Source organism: Myotis nattereri (assembly GCF_964212035.1).
Source record: "Myotis nattereri genome assembly, chromosome: 9".
Classification (NCBI taxonomy): Eukaryota; Metazoa; Chordata; class Mammalia; order Chiroptera; family Vespertilionidae; genus Myotis; species Myotis nattereri.
Window position 1 is genome coordinate 60395064 of NC_138084.1, and position 27807 is coordinate 60422870.

At 42.4% G+C, this 27807-nt stretch overlaps 1 protein-coding gene across 1 annotated transcript in view; it reads left to right on the forward strand.

Moving 5' to 3' along the window:
* Positions 1-4055: 4055 nt before the first annotated feature.
* Positions 4056-27807, forward strand: part of HEPHL1 (hephaestin like 1) — a gene marked incomplete at both ends in the record, with an annotated part of 58482 nt that continues 34730 nt past the window's right edge. The window contains 5 exons of the mRNA XM_081099632.1: positions 4056-4225; positions 15212-15456; positions 25213-25425; positions 26110-26289; positions 27297-27551. Of these exons, the coding sequence (XP_080955758.1) occupies positions 4056-4225; positions 15212-15456; positions 25213-25425; positions 26110-26289; positions 27297-27551 (1063 nt within the window). The remainder of the gene's footprint in view (positions 4226-15211; positions 15457-25212; positions 25426-26109; positions 26290-27296; positions 27552-27807) is intronic.

The window sequence follows — 27807 nt, forward strand, 5'->3', positions numbered from 1 at the left end:
TTAAAGGAAATAAATTTGAGATGTTGTATTAGACACTATTCTAGACTAAAAACATGGGCAGATGAGTTAGGACTCCTGAACAAGATGCTCACTTGGGTTTTTTCTAACTTGAAGTAGAGCCTTCCTAGACCTCTTCCTAGAAGACCAGTGTTCCCCTCTTCCTCCCCTCAATCTAAAACTATTCGTGGGAAAGGACCTAATAAACTCATTGAAGACAACCTCAACCAGTGAGACCAATATCAAGAGACATTTGCATTTTTATATCGTTAGTCCTAAGCCAAAATCAGGGAGCTCCGATTGTGGAATTCAGGCATCAGTGATCAGGCCAGAGCAAAGAGCCTTGGCCATGCTCCAGAATTCATGCCACATGTGCCTACGTGCCCCAACCTGGGAGCTGAAGCGCTACCTATAAAGACCTTCTCCACAGAATCACAGGTGCTTTGATCATCAGAAACATTTCTCCTGGGAATCTATGTCCCAGGGAGGTCTCAGCTAAGGCAAGCCTCACCTGGAGCCAGGGCTTTCCTTTCTAATAGGAATTCACTTTCAGCCACTCACACCCAAAAATCTGCTACAGTTAAGCAGTCTCTGGTGCCATATCACAGGGTTTCCTGAAGTGCTGTACTTCTCCAGTGGGATTTTTAATAAATGCTGAGATGAGCAGCCTGGTACCTTCTCAGAAAACAGATTGGGAAGTAGGTAAACCCCTTTCTGAGTGCCCCGCCCTGCTGCTCTGCATTCAGTAGGCCCAGGTCACGGGGGTGTTCTGAGGACATCCCTACTGAGCCGTTATTGGAAGAACCACAGAAGGGTGGGAGAAGGGAGACGGGTCCTTGCACCTCCCAAGGAGTGGTAGATCTAGAGTGTGGATTGAACAGCAACCAGTCAATATTATAAAGCATCCTGATTTACCAACTGGCTTCATACAGACACCACTCTGAGACCCCATGGCCTCTGACAAGAGAATTCTCTCTCAGTTTCTGGTCACAGTAATGGAGGGCAATGGAGCTTTCTCCATTAGTAAAAATCAGTGCTATCATGACCAAGGTCATTACAAAACAAAAGTGGATACATGGTGGAGGATAAAAGTGACAGAACCAATCTAGGGTGGCTCAGGGATGACCCATCCTAGGTGTCCTGATCTGTGTGGAAGAAGGGGGAGATGAAGGAGTTTGAGAAGGAGTGAAGGGGAGCCATTTCCTCTGCTCTTTTTTTTTTTTACTATATCTGTGATTGAAGGCTGGCTCTCTTGTGTCCCTGGCAGGAGAGTTTGCCTCAGGCATGTGGGAGGTGAGGCATCATGAGGCACTTCCCCAGTAGAGTTCCCACTGGGCAGGGATGTGGCCCGTTAAGTTTCCTCACAAAACTCAACCTAAGTTGTCTCTCAAGCTAAGCTTGTATTTTTTGTTGTTATTTGTTTTTTCTTTGATGATGGCGGTGGGTGGGGCTTCTGTAGAATGGGACTTCACTACGCTCTATTCCTCCCTGTAAAATATAAGCATACTTCAGAACAAGCTGCCTGGCCACCTCCCCAAACATCTCAGACACATACTAACATTCTCCCCATTCACATTGGATTTAGCTTGAATTTTGCTAAGCTCATCATGATATTTAGCTAATATTTTAGTCAATATTTTAAAACTTGTTTATTGTTTATAATCCATTTCCCTCATTAAAATATAAACAGGTTAAGGGCAGGTACCATGCGTATCATATTCTTAGTTGATTAGAACAGTTAATAAGGTAGATACTCAGCACATATCTCCAAATGGTGTAATGACTGATTTCATCACTGGACTTTGTTTGGTGGAGTGTTTGCCCATGTGCATTCTATATTGTGTTCCATTTAAATTCTTAGGTCATGTTTATGCTTGAAGAAAATTCTTGTGTATTGTTAATGGTCCCTTCTTTGAAAGGGTCTTCTGACCTGGCCTTGGCTTTCAGTTTAATACAGTTCCAGTAATACCTATGGAGTGTGGCATTCTGTAGGTCCTTTTAATAAAACCCTTGGACCTCAGATGTAACAGGAGGGAGATGTTGAGGGCTTGTCAGCTAGACACTGTTCTCAAGGACTTTAGAGACATGGGAGGCCAACATGTAAGCAAACAATAATATAGATAGAGAGGCTCATGCATACAAAGTCTGGAGGAAAGGTGTGGAGGTCAAGGCAGGAACTAAGGAAGGTTTCAGAGAGGAAGAGCCTAGAAGGATTTGGGAGGATGAGAAGGAATTTAGTGCAGGTGAGGGATGGAGTGGGTGGAGGTTGGGATATAAAATGGAGGAATGAAGCAAAATGATGGCATGTTCGTGTGTTTTTAAAGTTCTGTAATAATTAGGGCTTTACCTGGGCTGGGCTGAAGGGGCATTTTGGGATCCCCTCCAATGGCCCCAAGTAGTCTGCTTCTCTAGAACGTGAACAAAAACTCTTTGGTCCAGGAACTCCTAAAGCCCTACTTCCTTCAACGCCATGCGCGGCTTTGCCCTGGGAGTCCTTTCCCTATAGTGGCTATTAGATGATGAACTCACACAAAGTGCCCAAACTCATATTGAAGAGTAGATGTGAGTTAAAGGAAGGTGTGTTGTGGCAATTCCTCCACAAGTGTCCTGATATTTAAAAAAAAAATCACACCCAAGGTCATCTAGATTTGCTGTTATGTCATTCTTCAAATTTTCTTATCAATCCCTTCACCCCTGTTTTGTAGACCCAGGTTTAGAGAGGTCCAGTGATTCTTCAATGCCACTAAATAAGTGCTGGGCCTGGATTTCAAACACAGGTCTGTTCGACCTGAGAGTCCAGCCTGGAGACCATCTCCTTCATTCCACATCTGTGGCCTTGAGAGCAAATCTGGGGACCTCTAGGTTGGTTCACTTGCAGGGTCGGATGAATTCTCTTTGTTTTGTTTTGTTTTGTTTTGTTTTGTTTTGTTTTGTTTTGTTGTTTTTGTTAATCCTCACCTCAGGATATTTCCATTGATTTTTAGAGAGAGTGGAAGAGAAGAGGAAAGACAGAGAGAGAAAAACATCGATGTGAGAGAGACACATTGATTGGTTGCCTCCCACACAAGCCCCAACCAGGGCCAGGGATCGAGCCTGCAACTGAGGTATGTGCCCTTGACTGGGATCAAACCTGGGATCCTTGAGTTCACAAGACGATGCTTTATCTACTGAGCCAAACTGGCTGGGGCAGATGAGTTCTCTTTAAGCACTGAGATTTTAGGACACAGATAAGAGCACACAGAAGAATGGGCGCTCCCTTCACCTTTTTGACCCAAAGACCTGCTACTGAATTAGGTCTTCATGTGCCTGCAGGGTATCCCTCATGTATTATTGTCACTCATGTCCCAGAATGGCAGCTCAGTCTTAGGGGTGATAACCTGTAGAATTGTGGCTGAACTGGGAGATTGAACTCCTAATTTTTGCTGGTGGGATTTGAATTTGGTGGAGATGATTCACGAGCAAATGAAGAATTAGTGTGGTTTTACAATGTTGTTATGAACTTTATGATGTGAGTTGATTGTTTCATGTAGCCCTATAAAGCAAGATGGCAGAGAGTGATTGCATCATGCCCTCTGCGCTGCTGACAGAGGTGAAGCCTTCTTTAGTGCTTGAGATATTTCCTGATGCTCCATTCAGGCCAGCCCAGTATTCAGATTTTAATATGTTCCTATAATGGGTGTGGAGGGGGAAAAAAAGAGGAAGAAGGCGGGGAAATCTATTAGCCCAACTAGTTGTACTGCCATTCCTGGTAATGATGAATGATTAATATCAGAGCAGAGCCCCAAAACCTACAGAAACAGGCCTGTTTGGCTTGGGTACCAAATAAATAAGCCAGTTACACATTTCTTGGATGGCTGGCAAAGGTTTTGTCATCATAGCAACTCCCCCATCCAGCTTGCTCAGCTTATCCGAGTTGTCAGCCTCTGACCCAACCCCAAGCTCCTGAGGGGGAGGAGCTGGGCCTTGTCTCTTTCTCATTTATAACTAACTCCGAATGAGGGGGAGGGCCAGGCAGGGTTGCCTCCTGCACACGCTGCTGGCCTGAGTTACAATCACAAATGCCTTGGAAGCAGCAGGCTGCCTGCATCCTTCTCATCACATTCCTGGGTGTGTCTGGGCTGGTTGGCGCAGTTACCAGAACATACCACATTGGAATTGTGGAAGAATACTGGGACTATGTACCCCAGGGGAAGAACGTTATTACTGGGAAAAGTTTCGCAGAAGACAAGTGAGTGAGCATGGGGTCCCCAGAGACTCCCAGTTTTGGCTTCCTTTTCACTGACACGTGGAAGGTTGTATTCCTTGGGTGGTGGTGATGGGGGTGAGTTGATGTCAATCAACAAGAAGGGTTTTGCGTTTGCTTGGAAAGCCCAATCGGGGTGGGTGTGCAGTTTGGAAGAGACATTCTTCACTCCATCTGTTTGCTGAACTTTCTATTCAAAGCCTTGTCTGTGAAGAGCCACAGACACAACCAGCTGCTTGAATAATGGCTCATTCTATATATGGACAGTTTTCATGAGACATCTCTAGTAATTCAAGGAAGTTCTAGACTCTGTTTTTTTTTTTTTTTAAAAAAGAATGGCAATCTTTGGGATGGAAATTTGAGAATTTTCAAGAATTCTTCATTGTTAAAACACACAGTGTTTTCTTAGTTTTTATTTTTTGGAATGAAACATCATTTTTGTGTTTGCTTTGTAATGTTTAAGAGAGGGACAGTTACAATAGATTTGGCTGGCGGTTAAAGAACTTTATTGAGTCCATTACAAATGGCTTTTTGACTGGTGAGAGGCTTGTTCCAGCCCCGACTCATTCAATCTGAAGGCAATAGCCTATCTCCAGAGCCCATGGTGTAGCTGGGTGAGATGGTTCTAGAATATTCTATATCCATGATTTTTTATTTTTGCTGAATATAGCCCTCGTTTCCTGTTTTCCTTGTGGGGTCTAATGTCTTATATCTCTTATCTGTTCCCTGGAGATCCCTCTGATGTCACCCCCTGGCTCCAAAAGTTGTTATGCATATTTTCAGCTTTGTGCTTCTTAGAACAACTTTTGAGATGTTCTGGTAACCACTGTTGGCTATTTGGATGCTTGTTTCTTTTCTGATAGGCAGAGCCCATTGCAGTCAATATTCAAGTTCCATTTTCTAAAGATGAGATTAGTTGCTAAGAGTCAGTAAGAGCACAGGGTCTACCAGCAAGTCTTTCGAGCCAGGTCCCCTGCCCTGGACAAAGAACAAAGATCCATTTGGCTTGGACACACGGCTTCCAGGTTATGCCACAACGGTGACACAGCCAGAGCCATAGGTGTTTGTTTGTTTGTTTTAAAATTAAAGGGTGATGCTTGTGCCAGCCAGGCTGCCAAGAACGTCTTTTCCTTAAGCTTTGTACCAGGAAATTTAATGTACAGGGGCTATTTCCAAAGAAAGCTCTTGACTTCTTTGAATCCTACCTGTGCTGGCCTTTGGTGGTGGTAATCTTCCCTGGACATGGGATTGAAAGGCTACCCTCCCTGCTGGTGCCCTTCCCAAAAAATAGGATTCTGCCATTCTCAGAAAACGCTCAATAGAAAATAGTCGTGAGCAACCATTGGACGCAAGACTACTCACGATGTGTGTGTTGAGTGTAGTGAGTTTATTCCTGAGCTCAGTGTGATACTGGACGACCTTTCCATATGGTTGAGTAAAAGAGAATGCTATCTTTCTCCTTACATGTCCATGTCAGTATTCTTTGATCTTTGTTCTTACATAGGAATTCCATTAGAAACTTTCATTTCATTGCTGCTTGTACATATTATTATTCCAATTTTACAAGCCAGGAGCTGAGGTTCCACGAAGTACTTGGCAGAGTTTATAGAGTGAAGGTAGCACCAAACAACATTGCTTTAGCTCCAGAGCCCTCCCCACCCTGCTTTAAACCATGAAACTTGTTTCTTGGCAAAGGTGATCCTTTCCTGCTGAATTAAACTCAGCTTTGCGGAAGCCAGGGATTCCAGTAATTAGAAGTTCTAGAAAGACCCAATTCTTACCAAAGACAGGTTCAGTCCACTTGTCACTCTTCTCAGAGAGACACTGAAAGTGATCACTCATGTCAGTGACCAAAACTGGTTACCTATTCATTGAGAAGCCCAAAATACTTAAAACCTCAAATATTGGAATGCTGTTTCCACAAAGCTGGGTGCAGGAAGGAGTTAGGGGCTCTCTTTTCAGCCATAAGATGGTGCTTTGAAGAAAGCACACAAAAAATGTATAGCCCTGGCTGGGTGGCTCAGTTGGTTCGAGTGTCATCCCATACACCAAAAGGTTGGGTGTTTGATATGCAGTCAGGGCATATATGGAAGGCAAGTGATCAATGTTTCTCTCTTGCATCTCTCTCTCTCTCTCTCTCTCTCGGTGAGGATTTAAAAAATGTATGAAAATAGTTTTGGTGAAAAAGAAATGGAAAAAAGAGCCATGATTAAAACACAGTTTGGTATCCGAGTAGAGTGAGATGGTTTAACAAATGTGGTTTCACATGAGAGGACTCCTGCCTTTAGGGACAGCTAGCATGTATATGTCATATTGGATCCAAGGTCCCCACATGCTTCCCCCTGGTGTGTAAAGAGACAGATTAATGCAGGGTGGCTCCTGACTCTTGAATGGGGAGCCTGGTTGAGGGTGCCATGTATATTGGTTTTTATCAACAGTTATCTCAGGAGGTGCTACTGGTGAGGCAGGTGGCTCAGGGCAAGTCCCCAGGAAGGCTGCTGATCCTTGTTTGAAGACCACAGAACACATGTCTCAGATACTACAGTTCACAGTTGTCACAGCTGTCACATGTGAAGATGCCACGATCGTGGATCATGTATGTGTGCTCTGCGTGGTGCCATTTCCCCAGGAGCAAGGAATCATCTTGGATGATGCGGCCATGCTGTCGTTCAGAGTCCTGCAGAATGAGTAGGTGGCGTTTCTGAGGACGGTCTGCTCTTTGGATATTCAGAACCAGACAAATGCCTGGTATTTAGAGGTTCCCAGCATTCCACTATGGGTGGAAAGAACCTGAAATAGGAATCAGGAGACCTGACTTCTAGTCCTTGCTCTGCCCCCAACTTGCTGTGTAACCTTGAGCAAGCTACATCGTCTCTCTGAACATCCATTTCTTTAATTTGTATAATGAGGGAGTTGAAATATAATCCCTAAAGCTAATTGGCAAAAGTTAGGAGAAGAGGAAAGCGAGTGCTAAAGTTTCAGTGACGTAAAAACGCTTGGAAGCCAAAATTAGGCAGCAATAAGAGTCTAATGAATCCTGATTCACAAGAATGAGATAGAAAATGCACTGAAACCATTCTACTGAGACACTAGAGCAGTCAGATGATGCAATTTAACTTTCCAACGTGGTGCCTTTGCTGGATCACAGGGTTCAAAAACATAATTGAGATTATATCCACTAACATTTTTTTCTAGGAAGTATAGGATATAGGAGTTATATTCTACCTAGAAATATTTTTCCTCGATGAATATATTCCCCCCTCTTCCCTCTTGTGCTTAATGGGGACACAGGGCTCCTTTGATCTGCCTGGGGACGGTGTCAGCATTTGATCCATCGCGCCAGTCCTGCTGGAGCTCGTAAAGCACTTTAAGGCGTGACTGTGCTTCGGTGGCAAAGCCTGGTCTTTCATGGAGCCAGAGTGGGCTCACTTTATTTAAAGCCACAATTCTCACCAAAGCCCTCATTAGGCAACCCACACGTGCAGGCTTCTGCTTCCCAGTGAAACTCAGAGGTTTTTGTGGGCACTAACTCACAGGCAGAACCACACTTGAATGAGTGTGGCTGGCAACTGCTCAAACCCCAAGTTTAGGGAGTTCACCCATCACAACACTGTGTAAGCCCAGTTGATGGCACAGGGTTTTGAGCAGGCTCCAGGATGGGTGTGAAGGAGAGACCTGCATGTCTACTGAAAGAGTCAACTGGAGGAAGCAGGTGGGAGAAGAGAAGCTTTAAAATAAAGGGAAGGATTTCATCTTTTTAGAGCTTAGTCTTGGACAGAGAGTGACTTTCAAATCTCAACTTTTATCTTATCAGCAGAAAAACATCTTGTGGGGCCTGATGTCATGTGACTCTCTTGGGGTTGCTGTTATTTCCCTCTATCAGTTAGTGATTGCTTTTGGCTGCCAGTAGTGACAAGAATAGAGTGGCTTAAACAAATTATGGTTTTGTACACTCTTCTCAAAGATATCCAGATGTGGGCAGGGCAAGGTTGTTGGGACAGCTGGTATGATAGGATTTCAGGGGCCTTAGCAATTTCTGACTCAACATCCTTAGCATGTGATTTTACTCCTCAAGGAAGTTCATGGTCACAAGGCCGCGGCTGGAACTCCAGCCTTCATGTCTATGTTCCAGGAAGGAAGAGAGGAAGGAAAAAGGTAGAAGGAGCAAATTTCTGCTGCCTCAGCCCTATAAAGCGCTCTCATGGATATGCCACCCAATGAATTCTACTTATATCTCATTGGATACTCCAAGCCTCACAAGGGGCTTGAAGATATAATCTTTCATTTATGTGTTTTTTGGCCTGAAAACAGTAGGATTTAATTCTTTTACTAATAAGTGGGACATGAATTTTGCAAGGCAGCTGGCAGCACCTGCCACCTTCCTCTTCCTCAGTTCTCCCTGTTTCCCATCCTTCACAAAACCCTCTTGATCCCCCTCTTCTCTTTCCCACCCCAAGGCCTGGTTAGTGGGATTCTAGAGAAGTCACCAACAACATTAATAGCTAAGTGTCATTGAGTCCTTACTATGTTGCGGGCATTGTCATAAAAGCTTTTCATACCATGCATGCAGAGACGTGACAGATCTTCTGCCCAATCAGGGGGACCAGGAGGCCCAGGGTGGGTTTCCCCAGCCAAGTGTGGCCCAGCAGTGGTCGGACAGAGATGACAAGGCAGCCTGGCTTATTGGTGGATGTGGGGCTCTAGCATCAGCTTAGAAACTTAGAATTCTTGTTCCACGTACTAAACAAGTAATTGAATCTCTGCCTCAATTTTCTCATCAGTAAAGTGGGGATAATGATAGTCCTTTCTTGGTGGTGGTTGTGGTGGGGGTGTATGAGTTTTCTGTGGCTGCTGTAACAAATTACCACAAACTGCGTGGCTTAAAACAATAAAAAAATGTATTCTCTCCCAGTTCTAGCGGCCAAAAATCTAAAGTGAAGGCATTGCCCTAACTGGTTTGGCTCAGTGGATAGAGCGTCGGCCTGCAGACTGAAGGGTCCCAAGGTTCAATTCCGGTCAAGGGCATGTACCTTGGTTGTGGGCACATACCCATTAGGGAGTGTGCAGGAGGCAGCTGATCGATGTTTCTCTCTCATTGATGTTTCTAACTCTCTGTCCCTCTCCCTTCCTCTCTGTAAAAAATCAATAAAATATATTAAAAATAAAGTGAAGGTATTGACAGAGCCACACTGCCTCTGAAGGCTCTAAAGGAGGATCCATTCATTGCCTTTTCCAGCTTCTGGTGGCTGCTGGAAATCCTTGGCTTGAGGAGGGGGCATCACTCCAATCTCTGCCTCCATTTTCATGTCACCTTCTCCTGTGTGTGTCTAATCCCCCTGGTATAAGAACACTTTTAATAGCATTTAGGACCCCCCTGGATAATCCAGGATCAGCTCCTCATCTTAAAATCCTTAACAAAGGCCCTTTTTCCAAATAAGGAGATAAGCATATTGACTTACGTTGCAAGCCATTATCAACCCATAAGACAGGTATCAGAGGTAAAGCCTGACACTGAGTTAGCACACAAGAAATGTTAGCCGTCATGCTCTCTCTCCTATCTCTAGGACTTCTCCTGCGAGCCGGAGCTCTGCGGGAAAGACACTTCAAATGGTCACATTTTGTTCTTTTCTGATTAAAGCTTTGCCAGAAATAATCATTACTCCCATAATTACCATTGCTTCAACATTCAGACACTGTGCGTGGGGCTCCACGTCTTGTCTCATTTACTCCCCTTGATGGCTCTACGATGGCCACCGGTTGACAGCCAAGGAAACTTGGGTTCAGATCTCCCCAAGATCTCCCAACATCAAGTGGGGAAGTTGGGATTCAAGCTCATTCCCCTTTCCCTTCACTGTGTGATTTTTTTTTCAACCTGCCTTATGTGTGTTCTGAGGGGCTTCTGTGGAAATGAAGTGGGAGAAGGAGGAACTCAAGACTCAGGTGGTGCGGGGAACCCGGGGGAGAGAATGTGAACGGGAGCACATCGCTTAGGTGGGATGGCTTTGAAATCATTAACCCAATTAGGGAGCGTGTGGCTGCGCCTGAGCTGCAGTGTATAATCACCATCTCCACCCTTGTCTTTGCCAAGTGTCATTGTATCCATCTAGTCCTGTTTCTCCTCGGTGAACAATGTGCCTTCTCAAGCTCAGACAACAATTGCTTATCCATATTGTGACTATAATAATTTCTTATGTTTTCCCTGACCATACCTCTGCTGATGTTACTTCAAAGCTCATCTTTACCCTGCCCTCATACTCTCACACACACACTCAGACATTTAGCTCTACATGATATCTTTGCCACTTGGTATGGGAAACTGGGTGTTGCTATTTATTCTCCAATGCATATGTTTTGTCTTCCCAACCAGATGGTATGTCCCTTGAGTGTAGGGACTGAGATTCACACATCTTGGCCCTAGTTTCTAGATTAATGTCCCATATACAGGAGAGGTTCTGCAATTGCTCAGTGGTTGAATGGATGCGGAAGAATCCTGCTAAAAGGTCCAGGCTGTGGGGAACAGTGGTTCTGGCAAGGTGCATGCCTGCTGTGAGCTATGAAATCCTGGGAATCTAACCTGGAGTCCGCCTCTGCACTGGTTCAATGATTCTCAGGGGCAGGCTCATTCCCGCAGTGGTTAATCTCACCGGCTTTTAGAAGGTGTCTCTTTGGCAGGATTGCCCCTGGCCTTAGCAATGTGAGCATTTTGCATCTCGTTCTGTCCTTAAAGTGGTTGCTGATGGGAGACTTCTCAGCCCAGCTGGATTCCTTCACAGCAGGACAAAGACACCTGCTCAGTTTGAGTCAAAATGTTAGGATGTATGCTGGGGGTGAACCTGAGGGGTAGTGATCACTTGGTCCATCACAGTGGGACCGTCCTGCAGTTGAATTATAAACAATAGACAGCCCACCATTGAAGCATCTAATGCGTGCACTCCAGCTACACCTCGGGCTGCTTCCTGAGGATGCCTTCTGTGAAATCACCCCTTGCTTTGTTTGGCGGCAAGACTTGCATTTTTAGAACTCATATGAGCTGGCGTCTCTGTCCAACTGTTACAAGGGTATGCTGTGTTCTAGGGGTGGTCGGCTGCATAGACATTCTCTGACTTCCATTCCTTCCCTGCCTTTTCCACTTCCAATAGTTCCTGTGGTTTCAAATAGTAACTATGGGTCAGGTGGTTTCTATGGGTTTTGTGCTAAATGCTATAGAAATGTGATTTCCAAACTTGCATTCACATCAGAATTGTATTAGAATAAGTCAGCTGGTGCTGTAGCTACACATAATCTCCAAGTCTCGGGCTCACACCACAGAGGTGTATTTCTCACACACTGGGGTTCACCGAGGGCCATACGATTGCAGGACACCCGGGTGAACTAGTGAGCCAGACTGCTTCTATCTGGAGGCTTCACTGTCGCCGCTGAAGGCTTCCCCTGCAGCAGAGGAAGTGAGGGCTCTTGTAATTAAAGGCCCTGGCCCAGAAGTGGCACATGTCACTTCCTCTCATAGCGCACTTGCCAAAATCTCATGGCCCCACCGAACTGCAAAAGTTCTCTGTGTTCTCCCCTTCTCCTGGGAAGAAAGAAGACTCCGAATGGGCAAGCACTGGAAGGCTCTGTCGTGAGAATCGGTTAGTGAGCTCAGGAAGCATAGATGCCACGGCCCTGACACAGAAAGTCCGATTCAATTGCCCTAAAATGGGGCCTGGGGACCTACATTTTTGGCAAATGTCCCAAATAATTTGGATACAGTTAGTACCTAGGTGGACATTTGGGAGCCACTGCTTGAGTAAACCTAATCCCTTCTCGGGATGACTGTTTAGGTGATAAGATTGACACATGTCCAGGAAGATGCAAAACAAGTCAATAAATAACTCAGTGCTAAAATATGCAGCATATGCAATAAGTGCTGTCAGAAGGCAACCTACAGTTCCCCTCCCTCTCGTCCGGCTGGCTCTGCCAGACAATTCATGATAAGGAACTTCTGCTCAGCATGCATATGCATGTGTGTTTACTGGTGTGAGTGTGCGTGCGTGCGTGCGTGCGTGTGTGTGTGTGTGTGTGTGTGTTAGGAACCCAGAATAGAGAAGTGAGGGGATCAGATGTTCAACAGTATTTTTGATCCCCATTTGGGAATCCCCATTTGGGAATCCCCATTTGGGAATGCAAAAATACTGTTTTCTAGCCATGCCTGAATGAATCCTCAGATGTGAAACTCAAGGATACAAAGGATCAACTTTATTTCTTGAAAACAACCTGTGTGTAAATGGATCCACACAGTTCAAACCTATGTTGCTCAAAGATCAGCTGTATATCCGATGATGCCTGGGTCCAGGGTAGAGTTTGTGGCTACAAGAAAATATCCAGTGAACATCTTTCCGGAAATCCACCAAGTAACCTTAAGAGCTTTGGTTTGCTGGGCTTGTCTTTCAAAGACTATTTTCTTTCTCCCAGGGACTTGCTAACAAGAAGGGTTTACTTCACGTTTATAAACTGAGGCTTATTGCACAACAAAGTTAAAAAGAAAAGCATTTAAATAGACTATGGCACAGTTTTAAAGTTAAAAATTGATTTTTCACAACCATATCACTTCCTCACTCTAACCAGCTGAGGCATGCGGCCTGCCCCAGACCACCTAATATGATCAGAGAACAAGGTCAAACCTGTCAGCAAAAAGGCCCCTTTAACGAGAAAGGGCTTGGTCTCCGAGATGGGAGAACTTCCAGGGGTCCTCAGCGGAGCCAGATTGAGAGGTAGAACATCTGGGCCTCAGCTCTGAAGGGCACTAGAACATCCCTAGGGCACTGCAGGCCTTGCTGGGGGGACAAAATTCACTGGAAATGACAGTGAAGGTGGAGAAAATGACAACTTCCAGAACTTCTCTAGGATGAGTATTATATGTGGTTGGAAAGAATCACCTGCTTGAGCTGGGTTTGGGATTTGGAAGTAGGAGACCCCAAGATATGTGTTCAAGTAATAACAGGTGGTCACTAAAGTCCCTTCCGACGGCTTTCACATTAGTGAACTGTAGGGTAGGCTCCTTCTCTTCTGGTGGCCAAGGGGCAGGTGAGCACTGCCACCACCAGGCCCCCTTCTCCTCTCCACAGCACTCAGTCTTTCCTCCAGGTAAGAGGATTTTTTGCAAATCTCAGGTGGAGCCACATATTCATTATCTGCCCAGAGCACCAGATTAGTAGCCTGCCCTGCCATCTACATGTGTCCGCCCTGCCCAGTTCCATCAATTCAGTTGACCAGGCCTGGATCACAGGGCCTCCCTCCACCAATATCTGAGGGGACTTGGTGTCTGATCGGTTAGGCTGAGTCACTTGCTCCATCACTGGAGCTGGGGGTGGAGGCCTCTCCAAGGTACTTAGCATGAGAATGGGGAAGGTGTGCTATCAGCTCAAAGAGTGGAGTGTGGGCACTGACTTGGCAGAGCGCCACAGTGTCTACTACATCAGCCCTTTCCATATCATTGCTTGGGCAACTCCTCTTTGATCTTCGAGGCCATATTTAGGCATTACTTCCTCTAGAAAACCTTCCCCGATCTGTCTTCCACTCCAGATTAGGTGCCCCATCTGTGTTCTCAAGGCTCTCCCTTCTAGAATGAGAGCTCCTTCCAGGCTTTGCCTTTTTGTTCCGTAGCCCAGGTCTGACATAAAGTTTGTGGAGTGACCGAGAGGGAATGCATGTGCACAGGCAGGGGTGTGTGTGAGACGGGGGCCTGCCTCTCACCCCCCGAGGACACAGCTACACTCAGATGGCTGCACCCGAAGGGGTGGAGCTTTACTTCAAGCAGAAGCCGTATGTCTGGGGTGGGGCCCTGTGCTAAGCACACAGACTGAGAGCGGGGCGGGGAGGGCCACCTTCCCAGGAGCCGGCGTGGCCACCTCTGAGGTGGTGTCGGCAGTGCTGCTATTGTCTCCAGCTCCCAGACCCTGGGCCTGAGTGTCCCCTTCCCCGTGGGGCCCCAGGAGGGCATTTGCTCACATCACATCTTACAATACTATTTTTACACATCTGCTCCTTTCTTTCTATTGCAACTACACCCCGCCCCATCTCCACTGGTCTCCTGACAGCTTCCCTGCCCCCTCATTCATGCTCCCCCTCTTTGCCCGACTCTTCTAAAACTTGCACACCACTGTCGTAAGGATGGTCCTGAAAGGCTGATGATCACGTCACCACTTTAGGAAAAACCTCCGTGAGTCCTCAGTGCTTCCAAGACAGATCCTAAATTTTTCAACCTGGTCAGTCTTCTTCCAGATGTTACATGCACCCATATTTCTCACGACTCCTCCCCTTCAGGACTCATAACCTCCAGCCTAGAATCTCCTCTCCCCCAAAACGATGGGGACTGCTTCTTTCTCATGGTTTTTGCTCTGTCCCTGCCCAGTGTCCTCACTTTTCCCTTTTGTTATCTAATCCTCCTCCTCCTCCTCAATTCCTGCATTTTTCATGAGGTGTTTACTGACCTCTTCAACCACTGCAACCTTTTCCTTCTCTGAACTAATTATTCCTAGAAAATGTGAGCTATATCTGATGCTTCACCCACTCGGTTGGCACTTGCTCAATACTGCTCTGCGCAGTTCCTTAATTTTTCCATTATTAGGCCATAAGCTCTTTTGTATCCCCCACAGCACCCAGCGAAGTGCTGGGGATGCAGCAAGTGCATATTGTTTGTCAAACAAAAAAGCAAAGGGGGGGTGTGTTGAATGAAAGGGGGCAAAGGGGCAGTGTGACTTTAGAGTGTTTGTGTTTTGTTTTAATTTGTGCCTTTGGCTTGTCACTTAACTCTCAGCCCCCGTTTCATCCTCAATAAATCAGGGATAATCTTGCCAGCTCTCCAGCGGTGATAGGGCTATGGTGAACACCAAAGGAGAATTTATAAGTGTATGTACTTCATGACCTGTGAAGGCATGTTATTAAGATTTTTCTTTCAGTTTCCACATTTAAATATTTTTTCTTTCTTATTTTTAGACTTGCAACCTTATTTCTCGAAAGCGGGCCCAACAGGATAGGTGGTCTTTACAAAAAGGCTGTTTACAGACACTACACAGATGAGACGTACTCCACGGAGATCCCCAAACCACCCTGGCTTGGATTCCTGGGCCCCATCTTGAGGGCTGAAGTGGGGGACGTGATTGTCATCCATTTAAAGAACTTTGCTTCCCGACCTTACTCTTTGCATCCCCATGGTGTTTTCTACAACAAAGACTCGGAAGGTAAATGTCAAACCTGTAGTATTGGTGTCTTGTCTCTACTTCATAAATAAGGCAACTGCCCATTACAGGGAAAGGGATTCTAAGAGCCCAATGATTGCACTGGTTCATTTGTCTTCTCCCTGTCACCTTCTCTCCCATCTCCATCTCTTTCCCCTTCTCTTTCTCTTCTTCTTTTTCCTCTCCCTTATTTCCACCTTCCCTTCTTTCTCTTGTTCATGTTGATTCCAAGCTGGGTGCTGGGCTCTCTTGGCACAAGCGCCCCAACACCCCCAGCAGCACACTAACTTTCGTCCTTGTCAATCACTCGTGACTGGGTAGCACAATGGATAAGAAGGGCAGGCACCAACAGCTTCCAGGGGCCTGTCAGCAGTAACAGCCTTGGCTGTGGGCAGCGTGCCTCCTGCACGCCCCAGACCGAGTCTGCAACCTGGTCATGTGCCCCCACCAAGAATCGAACTGTGACCTCCTGGTTCACAGGTTGATGCTCAACCACTGAGACACGCTGGCAGGGTCATCACTTTATTTTTTAATGTAAAGCCAACCTTGCACGCATAGAATAAATTTGGTCATGTTATATAATTTTCTTTATATGCTGCTGAAGTCAGTGTGCTAATATTTTGTTAAGAATATTTGTTTTTACATTCATGAGGAATATTGGTTAGTGTTTTCTTTGCTTGTGATATCTTTATCTGGTTTGGTATGAAGGTAATGTTTGTCTCATAAAATGAATTTGGGATTATTCCATCCTTTATTTTTCTGAAAGATTTTGTAAAGTATTGACATCATATCTTCTTTAAGTACTAGAATTTATAAGTGAAACTATCAGAGCCTGGGTTCTTTGGGGGAAGATTTTAATTGCTAATTGCATTTATTTACATGCCATACATCTTTTCCAAATTTTTATTATTCTTGAGATGTTTTTGATATTTTCTGTCTGTCTAAGAATCCATTCATTTCAGAAGCTGGGTAATATTTTGACATAACTTATTTATAATATTCCCTTCTGTTCCTTTTAATTCCTGTCTGATCAGAGTGACGTCCCGTCTTTCACTTGGTTTTGGGTGTTTGTGCTCTTTTCCTTTCTTGGTTCGTCTCAGTAAAGTTTCCTCAACTTTGTTGATCTTTTCAAAGAACCAACATCTGCTTTCACTTTCTCCGTCACTGCTTTCTGCTCAAATCTTTATCTTTTTTTTTTCTGTTGTTTTAGGGATAGTTTCACTTTTGTTCTCTAGTTTCTTAAGGTGGAAGCTCATGTTATTGATTTGTGACTGTTATTCTCTTTTGATGTGTTTAAAGCTCTAAATTTCCTTTAAGTACTACTTCAGCTCTATGCCACACATTTTGGTATGTCTTATCTCTGTTTTTTATTTAGTTCAAAAAATTTTATAATTTATCTTGTGATTTCTTCTGAGAACTATAGGTTACTTAGAAGTACATTGTTTTATTTCCAAATACTTGTGGAATTTGAAAGATTTATTTCTGTTTATAATATCAAATTTAATTTCATTGTGATTGGAGAGCATACTTTGCATCCTATGAGTTCTTTTAAAATTATCAAGATTTACTAGTATTTTATGTGTATGTAGCCTATTGACCATCCTGAAGAATGTTCCATATGCTCTTGTAAACAAGGTGCATTCTGCAGTCATTGGATAGAATGTTATATAGATGTCAGGTCTAGTTGGTTGATGGTATTGTTGAAGTCTTCTACATTCTTGCTGATCTTCTACCTGGTTCTGTCAGTTATTAATAGGAGGGTATTGAAATCTCTAACAATTTTTGTTGAGCTGTGTATTTCTCCTTCAATTATATCAGTTTTGATTTATGTGTTCTGACACTCTTTTGTTAGATGTGGATACATTTATAATTGTTATATCTTCCTGATACATTAACTCTTATCATTATGAAATACCTATCTTTGCTCTAGCAATATTTCTTGTCTTAAAATATAGCTTGTCTATATTGATAGCACTTTAGCTCTCCTATTGTTACTATCTGCATTCTTTTACTTTCAACCTATTTCTGTCATTGAATCTAGGGAACAGACTGCATATAGCTGGATATCATTTTTTTGGTCCAGCTTGAAAATATCTTCATACTAATATGGATGCTTAGAATATTCATATTTAATGTAATTATTGATTGGTTTCATCTACATTTGTCATTTTACTAATTATTTTTTATATGCCTTCTGTCTCTTGGTTCCTCTGGTCCTCCTTTATTGCCCTTTCTGGTGCTAAATACTTTAAATGTATTCTTTATATTCCTCTATTGATTTTTTAACTACATATTGAGTTATTTTCTTATTGGTTGGCCTAGAGATTATAATATGCAACCTTTAACTAATCACAATATACTCCATATTGTTTTTTTAAATGTATTTTATTGATTTTTTACAGAGAGGGAGGGAGAGGGATAGAGAGTTAGAAACATCGATGAGAGAGAAACATCGATCAGCTGCCTCCTGCACTCTCCCTACTGGGTATGTGCCCGCAACCAAGGTACATGCCCTTGACCGGAATCGAACCTGGGACCCTTGAGTCCGCAGGCCAATGCTCTATCCACTGAGCCAAACCGGTCAGAGCTACTCCATATTTTTACTGACCTAGTTCTGTCAAGATATAGAAGCTTTGCTCCAACAGTGCTTCATTCTCTTCCCCTCTTTTGTGCTACTATTGTCGTGTTGTCATTATATCAATAATAGTAAAAGCATAATATGCTAATTAGACCAGATGTTCTTCAGGACATCCTTCTGGATGACCCCCGGAGGAATCTAGGGCTGCAAGGGAAGCCTGGCTCCCGGGTGCTGGAGGGAAGCCCCGGTCCTGGGTGCCAGAGGCAAGCTGATGCCGGCAGCCAGGGGGAAGGAAGGCCTACTCTTGCACGAATTTTGTGCATTGGGCCTCTAGTCTCTCTATAAATACAACAATGTGATGCTACAATCAGTACTTTATATTATCTTATGAGTGGGAAAGAGTTAACAGAAGAAAGGAAAATATATTTATAGAACTTTTTATGTTGATTCACATATTTTCCACTTTTGATGCTTTTCATTTCTTCCTGTAGATTCAAGTTACTCCCTAGTGGCATTTCCTTTTAGTCTGAAGGACTTCCTTTAGTATTCCTTGTAAGACAGGCCAGCTAGCAACAAACTCACTCAACCTTTATTTATCTAGAGCATCTCTATTTTGCCTTGTTTTAGGGGGCAAGTTTTGCTGGATATAATATTTTTCAATGGCACCCCCTTAGCACTTTGAGTATATAATCCCAGTTTTTGTCTTCTCATCTTGAATATTCAGAAGGGAAGTCAACTGTTAATCATGTTGATGCTCCCCTGTATGTGATGACTCATTTTTCTTTCTGTTTTCATATTATCTCTTTGCCTTTCAAAAAAGTTTGACAAAAATGTTTCTATGTATGGATTCCTTGTATTTATTCTATTTTTGATTCATTAGGCTTTTTTTGATGTGCAGATTAATGTTTTTCACCAAATTTGTAACATTTTCAGCCATTATTTCTTCCAACATTTTTTTCTGCCCTTTTCTTTCTCATTTCCTTTGGCAGACTACTATTACACATATGTTAATGCTCTTGATGTTCTGTTTATTTTCTTCGATCTTCTTCTCCCCCTCTTTTCAGATAGGATAATTCTATTCATCTATCTTCAAGTTCACTTATTCTTTCTTTTGCCATCTTGAATTGTTGTCAAGCCCCATCTAGTAAATATTTTATTTCCTATATGTATTTTTTGAATGCCAAATCCTAACTTGATTATTTTTTTTATAATCTAGCTCCTTATTAGATTGTATATTTGTTGAATCATTTTCTCTGTTTCCTTTAATTATTTGAATATAGTATATTTTTAGTTGTTTGAAAATATTTAAAATAGCTGCTGAAAGTCTTTATCTGCTAGATTCTATATCCAGAGAAACTTAGAGAGAGTTTCTATTGGCTGCTTGTTTTCTCCTGAATATGGTCACACTTTCTTGTTTCTTTGCTTGTCTCACTTTGTTGATGTTGTTGAAAACTGGACAATTTTGAGAATGTATTGTAGCAACTCTGGATTTTGATCCCTTCCTCAGGCAAGGTTGTTTTTTGTTTGTTTGCTTTTTTGTTTAATAACCTGCCTGGGATAAAACTGTTAGATCTGTCTTTTCTATAGTGTGTGATTACTAAGGTTTCTGCTCTTTTCTTTTCTTTTTCTTGTTTTTATTTTTAAGCCTGGCTACTGAGAGTCTCCTCTATATCTGCCTAACTTAGAGGACAGCAAAGTATTGGACAGAGGTTGTGTTTAAGCATCAGTAAATCTTCTGGTCTCTGCCATTTGATCTGTAGGTAGATAGGAAACACATTCAGAGTTTAGGTGGGTTTTTATCTGCCTTGGCTTTTACTTTTTGCTGGGCCTGTTGCCTCTTCTCTTTGAATGCACACAGCATTAGAGCCAGCCATGAGTATGTAAATAACCAATGTTCCAAGCATAAACATTGTTGTATGCCTTTATTTAATTTCCAGAGCACAAACATGGTTATGTTTATCAGTTTCATCCAACTTTGTAGTTCCTTTCAGGGGAGAGAATTTGAAGACTGCCTCACTGTCTTTTAATCGTTTTTGTCTTGGCTACAGTTGCAAGCTTGCCAGTCTTAGAATCTCTCCTCAATTCAATTTAGCGTTTACTGTGAACTAGACACAATACTGGATACCGGGGCTGCAAAAACCAGTATCTACATAGTTGTTACCTCCAACATACTCATCTGAAGAGAGGCAAAGAAACTTAGAGTTAGGTGGGTGGGAATAACATTAATTTAGCAGTTACTGTAAGCCAATGCCTATACTAGGGCTGTTACAATCATCTCATTTAATACTAGAATTAACCAGTTCTTTCTTGATCTGCAGGTGAAATATAATTATTAAGCCTATTTTAAAAAGAACACTTATTGGTTTTTTAAAATATAGAAAAGAGTACAGAGAGGTATAAGAAGTAAAAGCCCCTCTTACTTGTCTCTCACTTGAAAGACAATTAACTGTAATAATTTTTTTGTAAATTTCTTCTAGAAAAATTTAAATATATGTTATTGTGTGTGTGCATATAAATGCGTATTCATTTATAAAAAAGAGAAGATATAATGCATTTTGTTTTTCATTTTTTACTTCATCTTGGAGATTTTCTCATACATATAAAGAGACCTCCTTTTAACAGTTATCCAATATTCCATTGTATGAATATACCACTTTGGTGTTGAAGATTATTTAGGTTGCTTTCAGTTTTGGTTTGATACCAACAATTCTACAATGAATATTCCAGTTCATGTGTTTTTAAAAACATTTTCAGCTATGCTTCTAGGGTAAATTTTTAAAAGTGAAATTGCTGTTATATTCATACATTTCTAACAAGTTGTCCTCTAAACAATTGCATGCTTTACTCTTCTACCATTTGTTTATGAGCTAGCCTGTTTCTCCCACAACCCTACCATCCTCAACATTCTCAAATCTGATGGATAAAATTTATATAATTTCTAAAAGTTCACACATCCTAGACTACATACAACCACACGAATGTTTTTTAAAATACTCTAATATTGTTAATGTTACCATTGCTCAAAATCTTGGTCAAACTCTTTCTTGGGAGTGACTTTGTAATAAATTAATAAGCTACCCATCCCCAAATCACTTTTTATTTTATATTTACTGTTTATTTTAGATCCCAAATAATATTCCTCATCTTGAGTGGTATCACCAAGGATTATTTGGGGACTCTAGCCCCACTTTTCAATAAAAGCTATCAATGACCCCAATAATAATAAGCAAAAAGAAAGCACATTAAATATATTGTAAATAAAGGAACCTCTAGGAAAATTGCTATTTGTGTCGATTGTATCATAATTAAAGCAAACCGAGTGATCTCAGTTGAAGCTTCAAGACAAGTCTACTACCCACCCATCCTCCCCTAACTCCTGACCCAAAGCCTCTTCATATATAAATTCAGAAGCTTCCAAGCCATATTTTTTATTCACAGGAGTTTAGATAAAGATGCTGTACAGTCACGTCACCCATCCATTATTGTATTCAACAGATATGTATTGAGCACCCACTTACCAAGCACTGGGATAGATCTTGCAAATACAATTTTGAGCAAAGACAAACCCATAAACTTACAGTCTAACATGAGAGAGAGGCATTAGTCAAGCAATTACACACATTTTATATATATACATATGTAATTAAAAACTTAGATAAGTGCTAATAAATAATAACCCATGTTTATTGAATGCTTCCTATATAATAGGCACTATGATAAATGTCTTATAGATATTGTGTCATGTAAACCTCAACTACTCTATGAGGTAAGGATTATAATGATCATCTTACAGATAGGAAACTAAGTCTCGTAGAGGAGAAGGGAATTGCTCAGAACACAAGCTCACAAGTGATGGAGAAAGGATTTGATTCCAGGCAAGTCTAGCTTCAGTAGCTGCGAACTCACTGCTATCTCTACTGCCCTTCTCTCTGTGTGGTGCATTTTAGAAAACCAACCTAGTCCAAGGAGTTCAGGATTGCTTGAACCAGACTACGCTGGGCCTTGCAATCTATTTCAGCACATTTGACCTTCATCCCAACAGTGACAGGAAGCCATGGAATGATTTTAAGTAAAGAACAATATAATCAGATTTGAGATTTAAAAAGACACTCTTTCTATGGCTTGGAAAATGGATTAGAGAAGCAAGAGAGGCTGTGAAAACAGCTAGGAGGTCACCGCAGAAGTCCAGGTGAGAGATAATGTTGTTTGGACTAGGACTGCGATAGTGGAAATGGATATGAATGGATACATTTCGAAGAAGCAAGGACAGGACCTTGTGGTGCTTTGGAAATGGCAAGGGAGGAAGAGGAAGATGAATAGAATGCTTCTTTGTTTTTAGCTTGTGGCATTGAATACTGGTGGTGTCTTTCATGGAGAGAGGAGGCAGTGGCTGAGGACCAGGTTTGGGAGAGCTAATGTTTTGGGGGAAGGTTGCCTTTGAGATCTCTCTGAGATTTACAAGTGGAGATGCCCAGCAGACAGGAGGATATCCATGTACGGTTCAGAGGCCAGGTCCAGGCTGGAGATAAAAGTGGGAGTGGCTGGCATGTAGCTTGTTGGAGTGCTGTTGGGATGGGTGCTATCAAGTAAAGAGAGAGCTCTGGGCATGGAGACAGCTTTATAACTTGAGGATTTCTGACACTGAATGACAGACAGAGGAGAATGTGCTGGAAAAACTAGCCTGAAAAAGAGTTGCCAAAGAGGATAGTGTGATGTCACAAGAGCCAAGGGAGGAGAATTTTTTATGAGGGAGGAAAAGGACAATAATATCAAATGCCACTGAGAGGTTAGGTAACAGGAATTTTTTAAAATGTCCTTTGGATTTAATTAATGGTGGGCAGCACTCTGGATTTTTCCCATTCCTTTATCAGGTTAGATCAATTATCAAGTTAGACAGCAGTAAACTACATTAGTTTAACTTAAAGTAAAAATGGTTTTGCTAAATATTTTTTAGTGTTATACTCTCACGTTATATTAAGAGATAATGTAAGATATTATTTTTGAAAATAACATTTTTGTACCTTTGAAAACATTAAAGACATAATTTGTTATATTACTCAATAATTTGTATATAATTATTTTCTTGAAAATATTCTTTTAGAATTTATATCAACAAAAAGTTCCTCTCCCTTAAGGAACTGGTAAGTTTCTTTTTATTAGACAAAGAAAGAATATAACCTAATTATATCACCTAATATATATTAAACATAGATATTTTAATATAACCTAGATATAACCAGGAAATTTAGAGCTACACTTAATAATGAAGAGATCTGACTAATTAAATCAATCTCCCAATACAGTACTTTTATATAGGTTTTGTTCTCAGACTTTATCTTTTTAGTATTATTATTGTATATGGCTATAAGTTGAAAAGTAATTCATATTTTTCAGATTAAAAGAAAGTATATAAAAGAAAGTTTTACATAAACATAATACATAAAAAGAAAGTATGTAGCCCTAACTGGTTTGGCTCAGTGGATAGAGTGTCTGCCTGCGGACTGAAGAGTCCTGAGTTCGATTCCGGTCAAGGGCATGTACCTTGGTTGCGGGCTCAACCTCCAGTAGGGGGTGTGCAGGAGGCAGCTGATCAATGTTTCTCTCTCATCGATGTTTCTAACTCTCTATCCCTCTCCTTTCATCTTTGTAATGTATTTTTAAAAAAGAAAGAAAGTATTTAGCCCAGCTGGCATGGCTCAGTGGTTGAATGTCCACCTATGAACCAGGAGGTCAAGGTTCAATTCTGGGTCAGGGCACATGCCCAGGTTGTGGGCTCGATCCCCAGTGGGGGGAGTGCAGAAGGCAGCCAATTTGTGATTCTCTCTCATCATTGATGTTTCTATCTCTCTCCCTTCCTCTCTGAAATCAATAAAAATATTTTAAAGTGAATAAATATGTTAGAACAGTCCATACACTATATTCCCAATAATTTTTGGGGAGGTATCATAGTGTAGTGGGAAGTCAGACACAACTAGATTGAAATCTGGCCCAGCCACATGCTAATGTGTTACGTTGACTCGATCTAAAAGGAAGTATTAATACACCCCATATGGGGTTGCTTTGAGGAGTGAGGTAATATACACAAAGTACCCACTATGCTTGGCACATAATAGGCTCTTAGCTGGTATTCTTCTCCAAAAACCAAACTATGATTCATGGTAGCATTTATTTAAAAGGTAACGTTAGATTTTTTAAATTTTATCTTTTCTGCGGCTTGCCTTGGATACACTGGCTCTTGCTGCCTTATTTGAATTTGTATTCCTAACACCAGCACATTTGCTGGCCTCTGGTCAAATGGCCAATACAGGTTTGTTGAGTGAATGAATGAGAGAATGAGAATGAACTTGGAATGTTTTCACATCCATCTTCCTCTCAGCCCTCACCCTCCAGCCTTCTTCTCAGTACCATCCAAGTCCTCCCAGGCGTTGAAGGCCCCTCAAATCCCACCTCTGTTATGAAGCTTCTGGTAATTATAGCTTGCACAGGTTGATCTTCTGCCTTCCACCCAGGTGATTTTCAAACTATTTTTAGCGACGGACCTTCCTTAATGGAAAAACCTTGTGCAATCTTAGTTTATAAAACAGAGAAAGGGAATGTCACGCCCGTGCGCCCCGCCCTTCTCTGTGGTAGAACGTCCACCTTGCATAGACCCCAAGTTACATAGAACACATCACCCTGCTTTATCTTTCAGTTGACCTATGTGTTCATAGTTCATATTCTTGTCGCCCCTGAGGAACTGTAAGGTCTCTGGAGGCAGGAAGAATGTCTTAACTCTCTTCCTATATTTTGTGAGGCCTCATATAGGTGCTGAATCTGTTCTAAGTGCCTAAGAGGTGTTTGTTCTTTCTTTGGCTGCTTCTCCTTTCCTCTTGAGTTGGTGTTAAGTTGAGTGGATTGCGAGCTTCCTGATTGGTACAGGAGACCTATCAGGAGGGTCTTTAGGAACATCTTTTAAGCATCCGGGTCTTGTGCAGGACAGTCATATACATGGCCATCTAGTTCTCACATCCCTCTGGGGCACACAGTAACATTCCAGCTGTACTATAGAGAGTTGAGGCATTGAGAATGTAAGTAATTTCCTTCCATCTCACAGGAAATAAATTTTAATTGGTATGTGTTTGATTCCAAAGCTCTGGCCCTGTGGTCTCTGTGTTTAACTGTGTTTTCTCTTTTCTTGGAAGGAGCCTTGTACCCAGATGGGACGTCTGGAAAGAATAAAAATGATGATATGGTTCCTCCTGGCAAAAACTACACCTATGTCTGGCCTGTGAGAGAAGAATATGCCCCTGCTCCAGCCGACGCCAACTGCCTGACCTGGGTGTACCATTCGCACATCGACGCCCCTAAGGACATCTGCTCTGGGCTCATTGGCCCGCTGCTGGTGTGCAAGGAAGGTAAGAGGGTGCCCTCCCTCCCCCCGCAACCAAGTAGGCTGTTCCCAGGTGTGATGAAAAGTGTGCATACATTTCAGGTCTTGTCTTGCCTACCTTCTTTGCTTCATATGGAATGTGCCTCTTCTCCCAAACTTCCTATAAGATGGGAGAAATTCCTCTAACATAGAAGATCAGTCTGACACCATAGCAGGGGCAACAATTCAGACTTCTAAGGACCACCATGGCCTTCTGAAACATATATGCTTTATTTTTTTAAAGAAAAAATAAGGACATTCTCTATTAATAGCTGTTAACACCTCACTGACACCATGCAAGGAAAATGAAAAAAATGTCATAAATGACCAGGAATGCTTTTGCTTCTTTATTTCACCCACATATTCACGCTGCTATTTCTTCCCTATTGGTTTGGTGTGTCTGTATTCTGTCAATAAAGTTGACTTCCTTCTGGGAGGGGTCAGATTTCCAAGTCTGCAGTTGTGAAGATTTCTGTCCTGTGCCTTTTGTTTTCGGCAGTTCTGTCATTTTCATTAAAGCCCTTCGCTGCTTGTAAGCTGCAGGTTACTCTTGTACATATAGGTCTTTGACAAACCTCACGCTTATGTGACACCATTGGCAGGAAGCAAAAGTCACCTTGATTTAGTTCATTCTGAACCTTTTCCTCTTCTCTTTTCATGTGTTTGACAGGTGTCCTGAACAAACATTCAGGGACAAGGACGGATGTGGACCAAGAGTTCATCATAATGTTTACCCTGGTGGATGAGAATCAGAGCTGGTACCTCGATGAAAATATCAGGCATTTCTGCACTGAGCCTGACTCAGTTGACAAGGAAGATGCTGTTTTCCAGAGGAGTAACAAAATGCATGGTAGTGTCTCCCATTTCCAAATACGTACCGGCCGCCTCTGTGTATCCGGTGCTACGAGGGATGCAAACACACAGAAATGACCAACCTAGTTTTCCAAGATTTGTAACTTAGTGATGAGAATGGTTAGAAAGTGATATGAAACATATTAACACATGGCATACCAGAACCCGCAGCAATCTGAGAAGGAACAAGGCAATAGATGTAAGCTGAATTGCGTACGACAATCCACCAGGGGAAGGATTGATGTTATAATCAGGGAAGAATCAGGAGGTGACCCCAGAAGACGGGTGGCTTTAGACTGCAGAAGAAAGGAGAACAAGTCATCAGCCTATACGAATCCTGGGATTTTCAACCTCTTGCTTTATCCAGAAACCATTTTCTAAGCAGCCGCTAAACGTCAAGAATGATGCTGTGCTCAGAGTTAAATACCCACTTTGTGAAATCATGTTTCCCCAGACATTCCTTAAATCAGTGACATCTATTGAGCATTCACTATGTGCCATAAGCCCCATCTCATCAGTATCTTTTCTTTCCATCTTGCTGCTTGCTTTTGTCACTTACATTAGGTAGTTACTGTGTGCCAGGTTTTCTGCTAGGCCCTGATAGCTGTAAGATAAGTGAGACAGGGTTCTGGTTGCAGGGGCAGAGTCAGTGGGGAAGGCAGATATGCAAATGAAGCATTGGGAAAGAGGTGGCTGACTGACCGGTCCTGGAAGTTTGAGAGGCACTGTTTACTCCTGATCTCATTGGGCCCACACAGCGGCTCCAAGGCTGTTTTCTCGTATGCCGATTACCATTTTTATTGAATGCTTTTCTCTCAAAAAGACCAATACCTTTCATTCCCTTCTGGGGCTATATTTTACAAAAGGAGCTTTTCTGCACAAAGTCATTACAGTCAGTGATCTGCGCTGACTTTCCAGCTGTGCTAGAGAATGAATTACCAGGGTCCGTGGTTCTGCTCGCCTCTGCTGGGGAGTCTATTCCTCTCGTGTGCTTCTGTGTTTCAGCTCTCAATGGATACCTCTTTGGGAACTTCCCCGAGCCTGAGATGTGCGCTGGTGAATCAGTGTCCTGGCACCTATTTGGGATGGGGAATGAGATAGACATCCATTCCATCTATTTCTATGGTAACACCTTCATCAGCCGAGGGCATCGGACTGACGTTGTCAACCTGTTCCCAGCCACCTTCCTGACAACAGAAATGATAGCTGAGAATCCTGGGAAGTGGATGATAACCTGCCAAGTCAGTGATCACCTACAAGGTAAAAGGCCAAAGGCCAGTGTAAGAAGCTTAAAGTAGAACAATTAAATCGCATCGTCAATGGTGCTCATTCAGTGCCTGCTGTTATGTGTTATATTTAATTAAATATTAAATACATAGGAAAATGTACAATGCTTATGTGACAGCCTGTCAACAGATATTTATTGATCCCCTTCCTATGAACCATGTGAGAGGTGATGAAAGATATAAGGCCCTCAATCTATAGTCTAATAGTCACTTGCAAAATGACTAACATT